General features: G+C 41.5%; 1 protein-coding gene across 1 annotated transcript; it reads right to left on the bottom strand.

Annotated features, from left to right (window-relative positions):
- Positions 1-14263: 14263 nt before the first annotated feature.
- Positions 14264-17460, bottom strand: LOC147453845 (plasma membrane-associated cation-binding protein 1-like). Its single transcript, XM_086515919.1, has 4 exons — positions 16896-17460; positions 16544-16636; positions 16194-16278; positions 14264-15713 (listed from the first exon to the last, which is right to left on the bottom strand). The coding sequence occupies exons 1-4, from the start codon at positions 17001-17003 to the stop codon at positions 15220-15222; spliced, it is 780 nt and encodes a 259-aa protein (XP_086372045.1). The 5' UTR covers positions 17004-17460; the 3' UTR covers positions 14264-15219.
- Between the last annotated feature and the right edge of the window lie 1902 nt (positions 17461-19362).

Raw genomic sequence — 19362 nt, forward strand, 5'->3', positions numbered from 1 at the left:
GGTACCCTCGCCATAGGACATGTATCTGGGCGGTTCTTTGTGATTTTGATGTCGAGTTGATGGTCACACAGCAGTGGTTTTGTGAAGTATATGCCCAGTGGTTCTTTTTTAGCAATTTATGCATTTTTGAGTTGAGTTTTGACTCCTCATACAAAGGACTCTGCCAGATTTTTCCCGCGAGTCCGTTTTATGCGTTCTTGGCACTTCTAGTTGTTCTTACACAGTGATTGTACTACATTTTGTTTTTTTTCGTCCTTATTCTAGGAAAAACTCTGTTGAAATTGTCCCGAGCAATTCGCCATAAAAATTTGGCTACATTCTCTAAATCACGGCGGCTGCAAGTAGAGCTTCCAAAAGGGAAGAGTACTACATCAAAAAGTTTGATGGCTCAAAATTTGTCATTTGGCAACAGTGTATGCAAGACGTTTTGATCAACTAAGGCTTGATAGCACTCTTGTGGGCAAGAAGAGAGAATGTGTACACTAATGATGAGTGGGATGACTTGAATGAGCGTGCTATGGCGACCATTCATTTGCACCTTGGTGAATCCATTTACTTTACCATAATGGGATAATATGCACCGAATGACAAGCTAGATTTTAGTAGTGTTTCTGGTGTGTTTCTCACTGAGGAGATTCGTCGTCAATCTCTTGATGCGAGTGGGCATGGTGATGCATATGTGGCTAGTGGCAATCATGAAAAGAAAAAGCAGTGTGGTCGTAGCCGCGGTCGTTCATAGGATCGCAGGCAAGGTCATAGCAAGAGTCGCGGCAAAGACATGCAAAATATAGAGTGTTACTATACTGCCATAAAAAGGGACACTGGGTGTACAAGAAGAAGTATATCATAGATGATCACGAGCCTAAGTATGAGGCTAGATTAGTTGCTAAAAGTTTCAAGAAAAATGAAAGGCGTGGATTTTGATGAAATATTCTTTTCTAGTGGTCAAGATGACTACATTGCATCTTGTGCTTGGTCTAGTAGCCATTGAGGACTTGGAATTGGTCCAAATGGATGTGAAGATAGTATTTATTCATGGAGATCTTGAAGAGGATGTTTACACGAAACAACCAGAGGGTTTTGCGATAAAGCCTGAGAAGCCAACACGGGCAGAACTGGTGTGTAGACTCAAGAAAGATTTATATGAATTAAAGCAAGGCTCAAGGCAATGGTACATCAAGTTTGATAAGTACATTCAGTCCCAGGGTTACGTAAAGAGCTAAGAGGATAACCACTTGTACACAAAGAGGTTGAATGATGGTTCCCTCATCATTATGATTTTGTACATGGATGATATGCTCATAGCCGGGAAGTCAAAAGATGAGATTGCACTTCTGAAGGATGCCTTAAGCAAGAAATTTGCTATGAAAGATTTGGACGATGCACATCACTTTCTTGGTATTCGTATCAAGAGAGATCGCAAACGTGGTATACTTGAGCTTTCACAAGAAGAGTATATTCACAAGGCCTTGCAACGTTTTAATATGCAAGCGGGGAAAGCATTGAGTACCCCAATGGCAACATACGAAAAAATTAGCAAGCATGATTGTCCCAAATTGGATGCTAAAAAGGCAAAGATGGCAAAGGTGCATTATTCTTCGACAGTTGGCAGTCTTATGTTTGTCATGGTTAGCACACGGCCAAACATTGCATATGCAGTGGAAGTGATCAGCGGGTTTATGGAAAATCCAGGAAGAAAGCATTGGGAAGTAGTGAAGCACATCTTGAGATACGTCAAGGGCTTAGCTAGCAAGTGCTAGAAGAGGGATGCATCCATAGTTGGATAAACTACTTCAGAATTATGCGGGTTGTGTGGACACTAGGCGATCCACATTTAGCTACGTTTTCTTGTTTGCTGGAGTAACAGTTTCTTAGAGATCATGTATCCAAAATTGCACTTTGTCTTCCACCCACTGAGGTAGAGTATGTTGCAGTTTCTAGTTCTAGTAAGGAAGCTGTGTGGTTATCTTGTCTAGTGGGAGATTTTGATATACACTAGACTCCAGTACTACATTGTGACAATCAGAGTGCAATTGCGTTAGCAAAGAACCCATGTTTCACTCCAAGTCAAAACACATAGAGATCAGGTATCATGTGGTATGGGATATTTTGGCTAGCAAACGCATTGAGTTAGTCAAAGTTCACACGGATGAAAACCCAACGGATGCTCTAACAAAGAGCCTAGCCTCAGAACGGTTCGCACATTGCATAGAGATGATGGACGTAGGGTGAAGCTACAGTCATGCTTCATGGGTTTGTACATTTGTACATAGTGCCCCTACATTATTTAGCCACTTGGGCCACGTTGGTCTTCAAGTGGGAGATTGTTAGGTTTCAGGCCAATGGCTTGTGGCCGGTTATGGGCGAGCGACCGCCCACTTATTCATTTGGTAATAATGAACTATAAGGAGAGTGAGAGGTATTCTCACACAAGCTCCACCAAAGGAAGTGTTTATGCTCCTACATCCCCTTCTCCTTGCCTCTATGCACTCTCCATCCGTGCCCATCAGAAGGATGAGACTCTAGTTTTTGAATTGGTCAAGCATATGAACACTCTAGTTGTTTTGGCATCTTCTTTTGCCAGATTCTTTGTAATCTTGGCTTCCAACTCTCGTTGTTCCTGTCATTCATCAACTACTTTCTCTTTTCCTTTTTCCTTCCATGTGGCTCTCTACTATTCCCACTTCTTGGTCTTAGTAGTGTGCTTCTTATCAGGTTCTTTGGAGAACTCTCCTCAATTACTATACCCCTGCTTCTGGTCACTTTATGGGCACCGTTCGAGTGCTTTCTATGCAAATCATTTTGGTTTGGAAGACTCCGGGCATTGAGATACAAAGTGACCATATTTCCCACAAGTATAGCAATTTAAACTCCTTTTCTCAAAGTCACCTTTGTCTGTGCCCGGGCTAGTACCCCTTGGTATCTACCTCTGCTGCCACTAGAACTCATATTAGTCTTGGAGCCACTTGTCCCATCTGCTTTCACTGCTTTAGGATTCATCACAGTGCAATCATGGATAAGTCTTTCCCTTTCTTAAAATGATGAATCATTATCCCATAGTTGTTCCATACATGCCCATAAGCTTTGCAGTATGTGCACTAGGAACATTCATCTGATCGATGGTCTCTCAACCTGCACTTGGAATACCAAGTTTTAACCTTCCCTACTTAAGTTCTGATTTTGGCCATTTTGGAGATATTTGTTTCAAAATTTCTTCCAGCTCCCAATCCACGGACCATTCTTTATTTTAGACTTTTCATCTGAGTGGGTATTAGATGAGTTAGAAGTTGTGCTGGAATCTGACCCTCCAGTCTATCACTGGAGTCTTTTCTCTTGTGGCTCTTTATCTTTTTAGCTTGATGTTCTAGTTTCAAATCTCATTGTACCAAATTATTGAATTTCTTCATAGGTGTTGGAACTTCATGTTCCCTTAGTTTCTTACTTCTAACACCATTCAAAAACCAGGCTCTCAATTTGTTTTCTGATGGAGGCTCCTATAATTGTTTGGTCAGCTCCTTCATCTTCTCCACATAGATTTTGACTGACCATTTGCCTTTCTTTATCTTGTCCACCTTGCACAATATGTCTTCATCTCCTCTGTTGGGGTAATACCACTTTTTGCTCCTTCATAGTTTAAGAAAAATACTCTCCCCATTCATCCCCATCTATGTCCTTGAGCTCGGCGTACTGCTCAAATGCCTGGATGTGTACATCTGGATCTTCTTTCCTTCCCCCTTTGAAAATTAAAAAAGATGAAGATCAATAGAACATTTGTGATAAGAAGATATGGCTTTTTGATCTAGTTTTTTTGTCTCTGGACCGTCTTTTATTGTAATGATCTACGCGTGCTTTCCATTTATTGATGTCGTCAGTCTCAGTCACTGTATCCATTTCATGCTTCTTTGATGACTTCAATCTTGCTGATTTGTGAATTTTCTAATTGCCTTCATTGTCATCATTGTGTTTCTTACTGCGATGATATCCATTGGATCGAGTCCGTCGATCTGCTCTTTCTGCACGTCTTTGCCTTGAATGAGTTGAATGCTAAGAATCCCTTGATTCATTAGTTGCATATCAGGATCATCCATAATAAGTTGTTGTCCTTCTACCTTGTGAAACTCGTATGCGAGGAGGCATGGTGAACTTTAGCTAGTTCTAACATCAACTAGGAGATAGTTTGCATGTCAAGAGAAACTTAACTCAAGCCACCATGATCGCCAAAATGGAATGAGTTGATCAATCACTTATGACAGCTATTCTAGGTTGGTCAGTTAGAGATAGTTTAGATCGGATAAAGACTTCAGATATCAAATCAGATGAAGAATGAAATGAAATACAAAGGCAAGAACTAGAAACTAGAAATGGAATGTATATATTCAGATCAATGTAAGGCAACAGTATGAGCCAAGTCTGCTTTGAGCTTAATCATTAGAGTTACAAGATTACAAGAGAATGAAGATCTCCAAGACACTAGACTATGATAGTGGAATAAGGTGTGAAGGATATCCTGTAAAATGAATAGTGGGTTCTATTATAGCCGTCAGATTAGGCTTCTGACTGACTGTTTACTATGTCAGTTACTGTAGTAATTGGCCTTGGTGATTATCAACCCATTTGTCCATCTGAATCCTCATCTGAAGGCTATTCCCACCATCTACATGGTCCCACTGCCACAATTTTGTACAAGATTACCAATTTCTCAGGGGAAGAGGAGTGTACGAAATTGGTCGTAGATAATTGACTTCATCAATGGACTACACATTTTGATATCCATGGGGAGCATAATGAACGGAAGATTCAGATGATTCCTCTCTATTTGCACAATAAAATGCTTACCTAGTGGCGTGATATGACAGAGAAGGCTATGAAGTGGACTAATTTTTGTGTGAAATTCTAGAAATATTTTTCCAAAAATGGATCCTTTGAAAGACTATGCAAAGTTGCAGAGTCTTTCGATGAAAACTTTGTATTTTGTTAAGTAAACAATGACTTTCAAAGAAGCCGCCTCACCTTCTGCAAGGTGGATTCTACACACGTTGTATACATGTACTCATTGGGTCTGCATGAAGATTATGGTTGGGCCTTGATTAAGGATAAAACTCCGACCAATGTTGAGGACTGTGGCAAAGGCCAGAACATCCCCATTTCATAAATGGAGTGAACTATGAGAAGAAAGGAAGTTATGATCACCAATCCGATGAGGGCACTTTGAGGAAGCGGCCTCGATTCTAGCAAAGGTCCAAATCTCCATCGAGATCTTCTCTTGACACCATCTCTTGCGGTTCTCAAGAGAAGAAGAAATCCAAGAATGTTGTTATTACTGATGCAGTGAAAAAGGGAGCTTGCTTTAGTTGTGGCTAGACGGGCCACCAAATTAAAAACCCCAAGAAGAAGACCAAGAAATTGTAAGGACGCCCTCCGGTTCAAACTCATAAGATCTCATGTAACTCTAATGTTATTCAAGTTGAAATCCATCACTTAGCGCATAGTCGACGCACTAATTGTACATTTAGCACCAAAGTGTTTGATAATCACAATATTATCCATTTTCTTAAAAAGATCAAAAGTCACGACGTGACCGTACTCCTTGATAATGGAAGCTGGCACAATTTTTGTGGATGCAAAATTGGTACAAAAACCGCACATGTAGACGTGGAACAGCGACTATGAGTATCGCGTGAAGACGACTCGTAGTAGCAAAGGTACGGATGTATGGAATCAGATGGTCCTTGACTTGACGCTAGAGAACCTAGATTTCCACATCATGCACCTAGATAGAGCAGAAGTTATCTTAGGAATTCCATGGTTTTATGATAAACAAGATACCTTGTATATAGACTTTGAACATCGCTCTCTTGTTTTTGTTGAATAGGGGCTATTTCGCTTTGTGATCAGATTTTTGTAAATAATGGGTTTGCAATACCAATTGCTATTGCTTTGAAAATGCTTAAAGATACAAAGTCTTTTGATGTGAAATTTTATCAGTGTATACCAGCTGCATGGTTCGATTCATTAGTACTTGGTACCTCTGACAATGAATTTTGTAAAAATGTTTCATGCTCTTTTGTTGAAATTCAGGATTCTAACAAATCCACCCTTATCCAAGAAATCATGACTGATTTTAAGAATGTTTTTCCTGATGATCTACCTCCTGGCTTTCTACCTTTGAGAGAAGTGGATCATGCCATTGAACTGGTGGGTGGTAGTTAGCCTTTTTTGAAGCAATCCTATCGGTTTAGTAAAAGCGAGGAGGACGAGATTCAACGTCAATTGAAAGACTATCTCGACAGGGGTTTTGTTCGGCCAAGTAAATCCTCGCGGGGAGCGTCTATGTTACTTTCTCAAAAGAAGAATAACACTATGCGCTTCCGCATGGATTACAAGGGGTTGAATAAGCTCACTGTCAAGAATAAGTATCCGCTTCCATGTATGGATGATATGATAGATCGAGTCCATGGAGCATTGTATCTAATGAAGATAGACATGCGATCAGGCTATCATCAAATACGAATCAAACTAGAAGATGTTTCTAAAACGAATATCCATACGCGTTATGGTCACTATGAATTTTTGGTCTTACCTTTTGGTTTGACCAACGCTCCCACTACCTTTCAGTAGATGATGAACGATCCGTTGAGACCATTTCTAGCCAACTTCGTTGTTGTATTTCTTAATGACATCCTAATTTACATTCAGAGTTTGTCTGATCATCTAGCGCATATATGCGTTGTTCTCAGGGTACTGATAGTTGAGAAGCTTTATGCTAAAGCCTCTAAGTGCAAATTCTTTAAGAAAGAGCTTCTATATTTGGGTCATATTATTACTCACAATGGAATTCCCGTTGACCCTGAAAAGTTGGATAAAGAATGAAATTGGCCCATTCGGAAGAATGTATGCCAAGTAAAGTCATTTTTAGGCTTTACTAGATTTTTTCACAAATTTATCAAGAATTATTCCAAAGTTGATGCTCCGCTTATGCAACTTTTGAAAGGAGGGGTGAAAGGATTGAAGACTTTGGGACCTCACCGTAAGGGTAATCCCCCTATTGTCTAGAATGAGCATCTCGACGAGAGCTTCAAGAGATTAAAGCACTTGGTGACTATTGCACCGATATTGCATATTGTGGATCATAGCAAGCCTTTTGTAGTTGAAACGAATGCTAGTGATTATGCGATTGGTGTAGCATTGTATCACGATGAAAGTCCTATTGCGTTTGAAAGTAACAAACTTTTTTATGTTGAAATGTGTTATCCAACGTATAAAGAAGAGCTTTATTCCGTGGTCCACACTTTGAGAAAGTGGTGGAACTATTTATATTGCTCTGCCTTTGTTGCATGGATAGACAACCACTTTTTGCGTTATGTACGTAATTAGGGTGATCTCGAAAGCTAGAAGCCTTAGATGGGTTGAGCTTATGCAAGAGTTGGACTTCGAGATCCATTACAGAGAAGGGTCAAGCAATCGAGTTGCTGACGCACTTAGTCGAATTTCTTAGGTTAATGCCTTGTCTATGGGTGAAACCTCGACGGATTTCTATCTCTCTCTTGGAGGGCTATGTCGTTCCGATAGCTATTTTGGCAAGAGACGATACAACGACAATATTCCATTAAAGGTGGACTATTGTTTAGAAATGGAAAGGTTTGTGCGCCAAAAATCAATGAGGTTCGACAAAGGATTTTATTCGTATGCCATGATGTTCCCAGCACTAGCCATCCAGGCATCCAGAGAACTTTAGATGATTGGTCAAACAATTTGTATTGGCCAAGGATGCGCTCTTACATAGATCATAGCTATGTGAAGATATGCACTCAATGTCAGGTGAATAAGGCAAAGCGCCTTAGGAAAGCTCGCCTTCAACATCCATTGGAAAATCGTGATGCCAAGTGGTAGAGTATTTCTATGGATTTTATTGTTGGTTTGCCAAATACTAGATGTGACAATTATTACATTTGGGTTTTGGTTAATCGGCTCACAAAAATGGCAAAGTTTACACCAACGAATTTGACAGTAACAAGCCATGAGTCGACGGTTCATTTTGTCAATCATCTTTAAGTTGTATGGTCTGCCAGAAGATATCGTCAGTGGTCAAGATACCAAGTTCACTGGGCGATTTTGGCAAGATGTGTTCGCTCACCTTCGGACAAACTTGAGTATGTCCTCCTCTGATCATTATGAGCCCAATGGACAAGCTGAAAGGATGAATCAGACATTGGAAGACATGTTGAGGCCTTATGTCTCTCACACGCAATCTAATTGGAAAAGGTACCTTCCACATTTAGAGTTTGCCTATATTAGTAGCAATCATTCTGCTAATGAATTTAGCCCATTTATGATGATGTGTGGATTTGAGCCTAAATCCTTTATTGCTATTGTCTTAGAGAAAGTCAAAGATCGCCAAGCTCATGATTGCTTGTATGATATGCAAGAAATTTTTGAATTGGCTATGGATAGCGTGAGGATAGCTCATGATCGAGTTACCTCTTATGCTAATCAAAAGAGATCTCCAAGGACTCTAAATGTGGGACATTGGGTCTATCTAAAGATACCCAAGGATTCCAAGACTATGTGAACCAGAAAACATTATAAGCTTTTAGCTAGATTTTGTGGTCCATTCTTGATCACAAAGAAAATTGGCCAAGTTACCTATAGATTGGCTCTTACTTTGGATGTTAGTGTACATCCAGTGTTTCATATTAGCCGCCTTAAAGAAAAATTGTGAAGCCGACACTGTTGTGCCTATCGAGGAAAATGTATGGCAAGATATACAAACTATGTATATTCATCGAGAACCAAAGGCTATTCTAGATCATCGTACCCATCATTCGCCTAGAAAAGATTATGATGAGTACTTAGTTAAATGGAAGGGTCAATGTGAAAGGTTTGCTACTTGGGAATCAGTTAGAGATTTGAAAGCTCAGTATCCCCACTTCATTGATGATGACATCAATGGTTCTCAAGGGGGGAAGTAAGTTATGCTCCACTTACAGGAGATGGGATCTGGTCTAAGACATCGCCGGGATGGGTGCCTAGTGTTCGAGTGCACAAAGTGTGAACCCGGCTAATCTGACCGACCGCTTTTATAAAGGAGGAGGCCAAGGCCTCATTTGTATCTATCGAACCCCACTGGTAGAGTGCAAAAGGTTAGCCCGTGAGGTTAACAATGCGCAAGGTCACCTCGAGGAGGTGAGGTTGGGTGGTATGAAACGCTCAGTCTTACAGGTGCATGTCTATGGCTTCGGACACTAGCCCCAACAAGGGGGTGATGTCGGATGGTGGCTATGGTTGGTGGTTTGTCCAATGTGTGTCTATAGGAGTTCCGTGTTGCCAAGAGATCCTCTCTGAGTGCTCGTTTCATTGGGCCTCTATTGCACACAAGCCAGAGCAAGAGAGTCAAATGTGGTAGCTCCAAGATCCCCACAAGCGAGAGGGAGTAGTATTGTGAGGCACATCTGCAGAGAGAGAAAGAAACACATAGCGTGGGTCCAACTCGGGCCTCCACTATAGAAACAATTACAAAGAAAATGAAAAAGGATAGACAATGGATATCCAAGGACATCGACCTCTTGCATCACCAGGTAGTCGGCTTTGTACCCAAGACGATGGTAATGACTGTCATGGAGCCGAGCGGTGCAAAAAAATCAACATTTTTGCATGCCCTTACTGAATCACCATAGGAATCCTTGGTGGTACATTGAAACTTGATGGCCATCACGTCAACCCCACTCTCATTCTGTGTGTCAGGGTGGCTCCCTTGTCAGTTGGTCATTATAAATAGTGGAACTAGGTTTGAGTAGGACTGCTATTGTAATTCTTTTTGGGTTTGAGTATATTAACTCGCGTTTTGTGAGCATTGCCCAAAAAAAAAAAAGGTGAAAGTTCACTATGGCCGACATAAGGCTATTGAGAGGGCTTTAATTATTAAAAGCGAGTTCTTTGTGAGAGAGAAAGATTGAGATTGACATTAGCATTTTAAAACATTTGTTGTCACAATAAAGTATTAGATTGTGGAAAAGAAATATAACAATGAACTGTTTAGATTACAATATATTCCAAAATATTAAAAAATAATGGATGGAAAAACACTTGACATTGTAAAAAATTTTAAGGAGAAAAAGTAAAGTAAAATTGCATGGGAAAGATAGTGTGTGACCCAATAACCCAGTGCCACCTTTTTTAAAGGAGGAAGTAAACAAATATCAACGCCCTCTACAAAAACTAGTCTTGCTTGGTGGGCCTTTGCCGTACATAATCTAATAGATTTTGGAGCGCAGTTGGTTACTTGGTTAGTTAGTTGTGATTGTTGTCGCCTTGGGTTTTGTTGTGGTGAGGCGAGAAAATGAGTAGAACCTATTGATAGGCACCAATAATAGCTCAGTTTGGGACTTGATGAGCATTGGAAAGAAGCAAGTTGTGTTTCACAGTGCTCAATATACGACGAAGGGCTACTAAAGAGAGTAATTGATTCGAGTAGAAGGGTTGCAACTTAAGCTACTTTGGTAGTTGTTTGCAGATTGTACCATTCAACCTAGAAATATCGACCATTTAGTCTCTAAATCGTGGAACCATCTTTGAGATACCCATCTTATTCTCAATAAAGAGTAATCAATTTTCCTTTATTTCAATATATAGGTCGAATTGCTAACTGTAAGAAAAGAAATGCAAGTCTATCTGATATATAGCTACAATGATCGAAATTGAGCATGCACTCGTGAGAAAAACACATGGCTAAACTGAACTTAAGGAAGCTTTGACAAACTCAAAAATACAGAAATCATAAACAGACTATAAAAACTGAATTACAGTACCGACCTAATAATCGTGTATAAATGTCATCCAATTGTGCAAGCCAGAGGACAATGTTTTGAGTCAAGCTACCAAAAAGCAATGTGAATAGTTAAACATGTCGTCTTGCAATGTAACGTCATAGACTCAAATTGCAAAGTATACAGTGCACGCCATGCAGAGGTGCCATACAAAAGTATGGTGGAGAGCTGGCATTGTGGTCTCTCCAAAAATTATAAGAAACGGAAGCCGTGCCCTGCCCCGTAGCGTTTTTGTGTTGCGCCAAGCAAATTCATAGTCATGGGGTGTTGTATACAGATAACGAACCTTGTAGCGTTGTCGAGCTGGAGTTGTGCTTGTGCAATTGAAATGCCCACTGTTGTGAATATATTTCCTCCCTGCTAAACACAAAACACAAATCAAGACAAATACAGAAGATCTGACATATTGATTAAGCCTAAAGAGAAGCATATCTAATTTTATATTATATGTCGAAGGTTCGCTATATAAAGAGTTATGGATGCTTTTCGATAGATGTTTCCTTGTTAAAATTTCACTATCTATCTTTGTTCGGCCGTCAACTCTTTCTCCTACCTTATGTTGTATCCAATTTCCTATTGGGGTTAGGCGAGTCGGGATGGCAAGCGAGAGAGCGAGCTTAGTGGGAAGGATGAGCGAGTGGGAGAGGGTGGGCAGTTGGGTAAGGGCAAGCCAAAGAGGGGCTTGGTGTTTTACCATGAAGACATACTTAATAATTCTTCCATAGGGACGACAAAAGAGCCTTTGACCAAGTAAAGAGTTGCCTGATCTTGAACCTTGGAGGTGACACCTTGGATGTCTCTCTTCTTACAATTGAAGAAGGTATGTTTCAGGTGAAGGCCGCTGCTACAAGAGACTCTCATCTGGGAGGCGAGGACTTCGACAATCGGGGGAAAACTGCTGGAGATTTACCACTATGCCGTATTTAATGATCGATGGCATTTTGACTACCCATATTGGGCATACCTTGCGATGAGAGCTCCATTAAAAACACACCTAAAATGCTTGCCGCCTTCAACACAGATGATGATCTTTGTTTTGTGTATATCATCTCGATCCCTCCTTGCAGCATACTGGTCTGATCGATACGCTCATCATTTTCGTCATTTCTAGCCTCATCAAATTTTTGGATTGGCTATCGATAGAGCTAGATGAGGAGTGCGACCGAAGGCTCATCAGACCATGACTTGCACTAGTGGCGATATTCCCCCATGCCTCTCTCGACATTGAGGTGTCTGCTATAAATCCCCTCACACTCTCTGCAAAAAGCCTAAGCAGCTAACCATCATAAGCTTGAGGGTAATAATCATAAGATTTGTGTGTGATCGATCTTGCTAAGCTTTAATGCCCTCATGTCAAGTTCGACGTTTACTCTTTCCTCTGCCATCTGCATTACTCTTATTTTGTTCTTCCCGGCTTGCTTCTACACGAATAAACAGCGCGGAAAAGAATTGGTGTGAATCTTGAGAATTAGGCATGGCTCATGGGGACTTGCTTCAATATATCATTTCCATGAACATTGAAGGATGAATCTACATGAGCTATACTTGGAGCAACATAATGCTGGCCATAACTAGTTGCGCCAGCTTCAGAAACGGATCCGAGTATGGTAGTTGAAGCTGGGCATACTGTTCAACTGGCCACTGGGTCTTATTCCACACAAAGTTGTTATGATTGCTACGCAGGGAAGGCGTAAGTAGGTTTATAGTAATTAGGTAATGGCCGATTCCGATATGCTACATCTCTCCTCTCTCTCTCTCTCTCTCTCTCTCTCTCTCTCTCTTGCAAAGAGTGTACAGAGACAAACCTGCAGCCAAAGCTCCAAGCTGCTTCTCTACGAACTGCTTCCGAGGGAAATTGAGCAACGCAGAGTGCTTTTTTTTATTTTACTCACTTGGTAGCTTTTTACGCGGCATTTTTACTGGGGAAGGCGTAGGTAGGCTTATAGTAGTTAGATATTCAGGCTTCACTGCAAAAAAGAAGGCCGATTCCAATATGCTACATCTCTCTCTCTCTCTCTCTCTCTCTCTCTCTCTCTCTCTCTCTCTCTCGCAAAGAGTGTACAGAGGCCAACTTGCAGTCAAAGCTCCGAGCTGCTTCTCTGCGTACTGCTGATCGAACTACTTCTGAGGGAAATTGAGCAACACAGAGTGCTCTTTTTATTTTAGCTTTTTACGCGGCGTTTCTTTTATTTAGAGCTTTTATGTTTAAAAAAATAAATAAATCTAATGCCACGTGGTGGCTTCTGCGTTATGATACTAGAAAAAGAGCCTTTGGCTCACCAAGTAACTAGTAACAAAGGGACTTTGTCATCATCAGCTTCTTGCCATGTGACACTAAATATGCAAGCTTTATCTAATGGCCCACAATCACTAATATGCCGATGGCCCACAATTGCACCAGAAATCCAACCCTTAACCCGAGACTACTCTTATATAGTCCAAGAAAGAGAAGGTGAAACTCCATGACAACCCTAATAGTGGATTTAGTCAGCCCCCTTAGAAGTGATGCATATAGCAGTGCTTCATAGGGATTTCAATGTTCCAAGAACAATAACTTTTTATTTTATTTTAGCTGTGAATGGAGATGATGTATTAATTCAGTAAAGAATGTCCAATGAACCTCAAGCACTACATGTGCCTTGAGGGGACGCTATTTTCACAAAAGGGGGTGTAACAAATATCTTCAGCCTACGCCACCGACACAACTTCATAGATTTTTCCATTCTTCTACTTGCGTATTTGACTCTACTCTTGAAGCTATTAGATATAAAAGGTTTGTGCTTTTATGCACAATATCCTTGAATTGGGCTACTCTGGACCGTATCAGATATATCAGCCTCTTCAATAAACAATTATGTCTACCGTGCAAACAAGGGCAAAATACGAAAATAACTTTGCGTTGTCTAGTCACCCAGAAAATTCAAAATTTACCACTACATTTAAAATTTAAAATTTGAACGTAAAACTTTTCAAAATTTCACAATTAAAACCTTCTATAATAGCCAGTTTACCAAAGAATTCCCGTGTAAGTTTAAGAGTGTTTTGGGTAAAAAAAGATGCTGTCAAAAACGACGAGGGGGAGCTTCCGAGCAAACAGCAGCTTAAATGAATTTATTAATTGAAATGGAGTGGGAGCTACACAGTAAGTTTGGGACAAATTCTCACATTGTGACTTACCTCAACATCATGAGCTTCTAGGAAAGAGGCACCGCATACCTAGCTAGGTACGATTGGGGGTAGGGGACCACCAACCCTATGGGGGGGGTAGGTGGTCCACTGCCCACAAAGGCACCTAGCTAGGTCAGTGGTGCCTCTCGAACATGAGCCCATGATGTTATGCATTGTATGAAATACAAAGAAAAAGACTCCGTTTTCCTACATGATAAAATTTCTAAATCTTCTTGTGAGAGAACGCCCTACTTGAAATGTGAAGACAGAAGTGAAATAAGATCCTTCTAAATTTACAACAAATGTTTTTACAAGAAAGGGACAAAAAGGAGGGGTGGCGGACAAGAAGAGGAGAGGGAGAGGGAGAGGGAGAGGGAGAGGGAGGGGACGCTTTATTAGCTGGCGCGCTGGAGACACGCTGTATAAAAATGTACAAAAAGAACATCGAACATGGATATATCATCCAACGGCAGTACAAAGCCAGACACGGGAGCCAATCAAATAATTAAATAATATATGCGCTGCCTATCAATCATCAAAAGAATCAAACAAAATGAGTTGTTCCCAGCCTCTCCTTACAAAAGGCATCCACAAAATTAAAAACTGCTGGGCAGGACAGCCATGCAGAAGAGGCCATGTGGACAGTATTGCATGCATATGCAGAAGCACAAGTGTCAATGCTTAAGGAAACTGCTTAAATAAGATTTAATCAATTGCTAATAATTAACATATGGATGTTGCATAAATAAGAATTAATCACTCACTAATTACATGCATGCTATAGATTTCACAAATGGATAATGCATAATATAAGAATTAATCAATCGCTAATTAAATGCACATATGGATGGATGCATAGATGACGGGAGAATGTATGCACAAGAGCCTGCAAATGCGTGACCTTTGATGCAGATTTATCATGTGGCGGCTTCCTCTCGTGTGCTTCGTCCAGCCTGCATGGTAGCTCGCCAAGGCGACTTGTGCATGCACACAGGATTCATGAAAAGAGGATTAATGTAGGAATGGGGACACCTCGCAGTCAACGTCAGTCTGAGAGCTTTGGTATGGCAATGGCTGTATGGGGTTGGGCAGTCGAACTTTGAATCAAATATAACTAGTAGAGGAGCTGTAACAGAGAATCAGAGGCATGCAATGGGCCTATCCCTACATGAACAGCTAGAGGAGAAAATATCAAATCCATACAGTGTGAGGTAAGCATGACCAACGGCTAGTCAGTTTTGCCGGTGGCTGGAGGAGAGGCCGAAGCAGGCTCTGGCTCTGAAGCAGCTGGGGCAGGTGCAGGCGGAGTATCGCCAGCGGCAGGAATGGCAACAACACCTTCGGCAGGCACTTCCACGACAGCAGGAGCGGGCGTCTCAGTGGCAGATGCAACTTCAGCGACCACAGCAGGTGGAAGCGTCGTCGCTGCGGGCTCTTCCACCTCTTTTGCTGCTTCCTCCTTTTTCTCCTCTTCAACAGGGGTAGGGGCAGCAGCCGCCTCAGGTTCAGGTGGAGTCTTTGTCATCTCTGGTTCAATGGCAGGCGTTTCAGCCTTGATGTCCTCCACACTCACTTCCCGGGTTTCTCCCTTGGGCTCCTCTGGCAAGGCCTCGTCGACCAAGTATACTGATGCCTTCTGAAACAGATATACGACGGGTCCTGGTAGAAATCCTGGCCCAAACTTTGCTCCGGCATCACATATCCCTTGAGCTCCAGGAAATCCTGCATAGAGTAAGGCACTTGGACCTCAATCATCAACAAAAGCATACAAAAGCAGATGCTACTGAGGACTGCAAATCAAGAGCAAGACTGCTCAGCATTTAAAAAAATCATTTTACAAATGTCTACGCCGATCTGTATTCAGGTCAGTACTAATCAAAATGGCGAACCATGCCCAAACATCGCAAATACCCTTCAATGATCTTCAGTCCCACCGTCGGAATAAATCAACTTTCAAATCATCATAATCCGTCCCGCAACGATGCATACTCTCTGTACAATTACAGAACCTTCTCCATCTGACAACCATGATTTAATCTGTGGTTGCACCAAATTAGGTTTTGTAAAACCACTGTGCCTGATCACACACGTTTAATATGCTGCCTCGCAACAATATTCACACCAGAAAATGCATAGCGCCGTGCAAGACTCTGTGCACATGATATCAACTTCTAAAGGATTGAACCTCTCAAAGCTACTCACCTGCTTTCACAAGCTCCTGAAGGGTTCCTTGCACTGCCTCTGGGTTTCCCTTTACATTGGCCTCATTGGGTTCCTTGAGCAATTTCTGTTCATGAAAATTGAGATAATTAGCAATATGCTTCGAAGCTCAATCGGAGTGACAGATGGTTCAATATACTAAGAACTGGTGATCATGATATCCACTCCTTAACTATGTGAATGGCTTCAACAGAAGCACAGGATCTAATTATATTTGTCAAGGGCAACATAACTCCATGATATGGGGCTTTCTTAACAATAGATTCACGGCATAATCAAGCACCTGCGCTCAAGCAGTGCATGTAGATAATACGACATGTCGATGTACTCACCTTGACGATGAATGTTGAGGAAGATTTGTATATCTCAACAACTTTGGGGTTCAGATCAGCACCCTTGTCTTCAATCTCTTTGTCCAAGGACTCCTGCAGAGGGATATGTGAAATATGAGCTAATCCTATACTTTTTTAAGGTTTTCCATTTAAAAAATCAGGTGGACTCTGGGATTAATTACACTCGAGATGTACACACACACAACCAATATGCATAGTATGCGGACAAAGATTATATGTGCACATACACATGCACATATGATTGACACTAAACCTAGGATTATACACATGCACAGATGACCTGTTAATTTAATCCTCATCAACACAACCTGACACATAGATGGATAGATACCTTGGACTTGTCAAAGGTCTTGCAAAACTCAGAGGCCCCTTTCTTCTTCCCTTTGTCAAAGAACTTCTTGAATTTGGGCATAACCTTGTTCTTCCAAATACTACTCATCTTGTCTGTAGGACCACCAGCAAATACGCCCAAAAATTGAGAGCGCGTCCTGGATCAGATTCTACCTGTGGCTAGCAGGAGAAGCTGAGAAGAAGAGGCTAAGAATAGGGAGGATGGGCTGTGAATAGAGCTAGATAAGAGTTGGTGCCTCTGTAGTGTGAGTATGTGAGAGAGTAGAGAGAGTGAGACACAGACGGAGACAAGGAGAAGTTGATGAGTATTGGGAACTAAAGATACAATTATAAGGTCAAAAAATTAATCAAATCTAAAAGCTATGGTGGGGGATTGGTAGGATCCTCCCTGTTATAGAGAGAGAGAGAGAGAGAAGAAGAAGAAGAAGAGAGTTTTAACGTCGTAGGAACTATCCCAAGAGACCTTAAAGATCTAGCCAAAATAGAGAGAGAGAGAGAGAGAGAGAGAGAGAGAACACCAAAATAGAAATGTGGGTTTCTACCTGTGTGTGTGTGTGTGTAAGAGAGAGAGAGAGAGAGAGAGAGAGAGAGCGCTTAAGGCGCGAGCCACCATGTAGGAGCAACGAGCTAGAGGTAGGACTTTTGTAGCGTTGGCAATCTCTCCCTTTTGTCGCATTTTCATCGACGAGGGAAGAAGAAAACCACATTGGGAAACCCGTTGGGGCCCTTTGCTTTTTTGGGCCCCCTTCCCCCACCACATTATTTTGCTTGCCAGAAATCCAGAGAACGTTTGGGGAAAAATACTCTTCTCACTTCAAACTTGACCTTGGCCAAGATTCTCCCAGGCTTTTCTTGTTTGTGCCAACCACTCCACAAGGTGTGTTTATTTTTCCCCATACCATTTGAAGGCACATTCACACCGCAAACAAAGTCACCACACTGAAAAGTCTCCCGGCTTTTAGGTCACAGTTTGAAGGATTTGCCGGTTCTACAAAAATTTTACAAGTTTTTCTAGGCAAGCTCCGGAAGTTAGCCAAGATTTTGCAATTTCAACCAGTTAAAGTACACTAAAAGCCCAGCTTTTTGTGAACACCGATGGGTAGTGCAAAGATCACACATGATTTTGTCTTTGCCACACTTGAACAGCATAGCCTCCATGACTAGAGTGGCATAGCAAAGGCAGCTAGGCAATACCTAGAGTGTACTCAATGAATGTTCATCGTGCACATAACGACATCCTCAATGAAGTACTCTGAGTCAAACATGCCATCAGGACTAAAGAACACGGGGTCTTAAATGACTCCCTGATGATGGGATCCACGGAGGAGAAGTCCAAGCACAAAAGCAGAGACGTGTGGTGCCGTTCAATTTGGGGAAAGTAAACTCGAACAATATTTGTAAACTCGGACATCTAGAGAGTAAACTTAGGCAAGCAGAAGTAAATGTAAACACAACCACTTTTCAACGAAATGCACATGCACGCTCGGTTAGGGCATTGGGTTGCCACAGTATCTATTCGAGTTCGAAACAAGGAGGGGGGGTGGCGGGGGGGGGGGGGGGGGGGGGTTTCGCCGCCAATCTTTTGTTTGCCATCGGATCTCTATGTGATAAAACTAGAAAGAATCTTTGTCCTTGCTTACGGTATCTCACAAAAAGAATCTATGTCCTTGCGTATGGGTATCTCACCAATAGAAAGGAAAGATTAACAATGAAAGTAGAATTAGTGTTTAGAGAAGTGCATGAATGAAAAGCAAATTGTGTTGTTGGGCAGAGTCCTCATCAAAATATGAGGTGGAAGATGCACTAGCTTATCTACGTACCTGGAAAAAGAGGAAGTTATCGCATCCATGACCTTAGCCCAAAATGTCCCATCATGTCAATATGTTTCTCTATGCCTGACATGACTTACGTGAACAACCAAAAAACACTTCCTCAGCAATACAAAGTGAAGTTGATACAAGGAATCCCAAAAAACGTACCATGAGAACATGTGTCTTGAAGGGGTCTAAGGAGGTCCTCATTGTTGATGGAGGCCAAGAGATGTAGTAGAGCCTTGCAAGGTGGCAATCAGGAATATAGATCCAATGACACCCAATGTATGAGAGAGAGAGAGAGAGAGAGAGAGATAGAGAGAGATGAGTGCAATTGCTTGCTTAAGTATAGTGCATATGGAAAACATCCTAAAATCCTAGTTCTATGAATGCCACCTTCCAAGCACTTGATGAGGAATCCCACTCTTCGAGCGATCATATTCAAGCGAGCACTAAACCGAGCAAACTAATTCAAATGAGTGAAAGTTCAGCCGCCTCCGGCAATGCTACTTATGGCAGCATACACACACACACACAGTGATAGTGATAATGGTGATGGGAACAAGAAGAATGCATGGACACATGTCACCTGCATGTCACACACATACCCACTCAGTAAACACACCCACGCTAGTA

This window comes from Adiantum capillus-veneris, chromosome 7 (genome assembly GCF_014529385.1).
Source record: "Adiantum capillus-veneris isolate H3 chromosome 7, ASM1452938v2, whole genome shotgun sequence".
Classification (NCBI taxonomy): Eukaryota; Viridiplantae; Streptophyta; class Polypodiopsida; order Polypodiales; family Pteridaceae; genus Adiantum; species Adiantum capillus-veneris.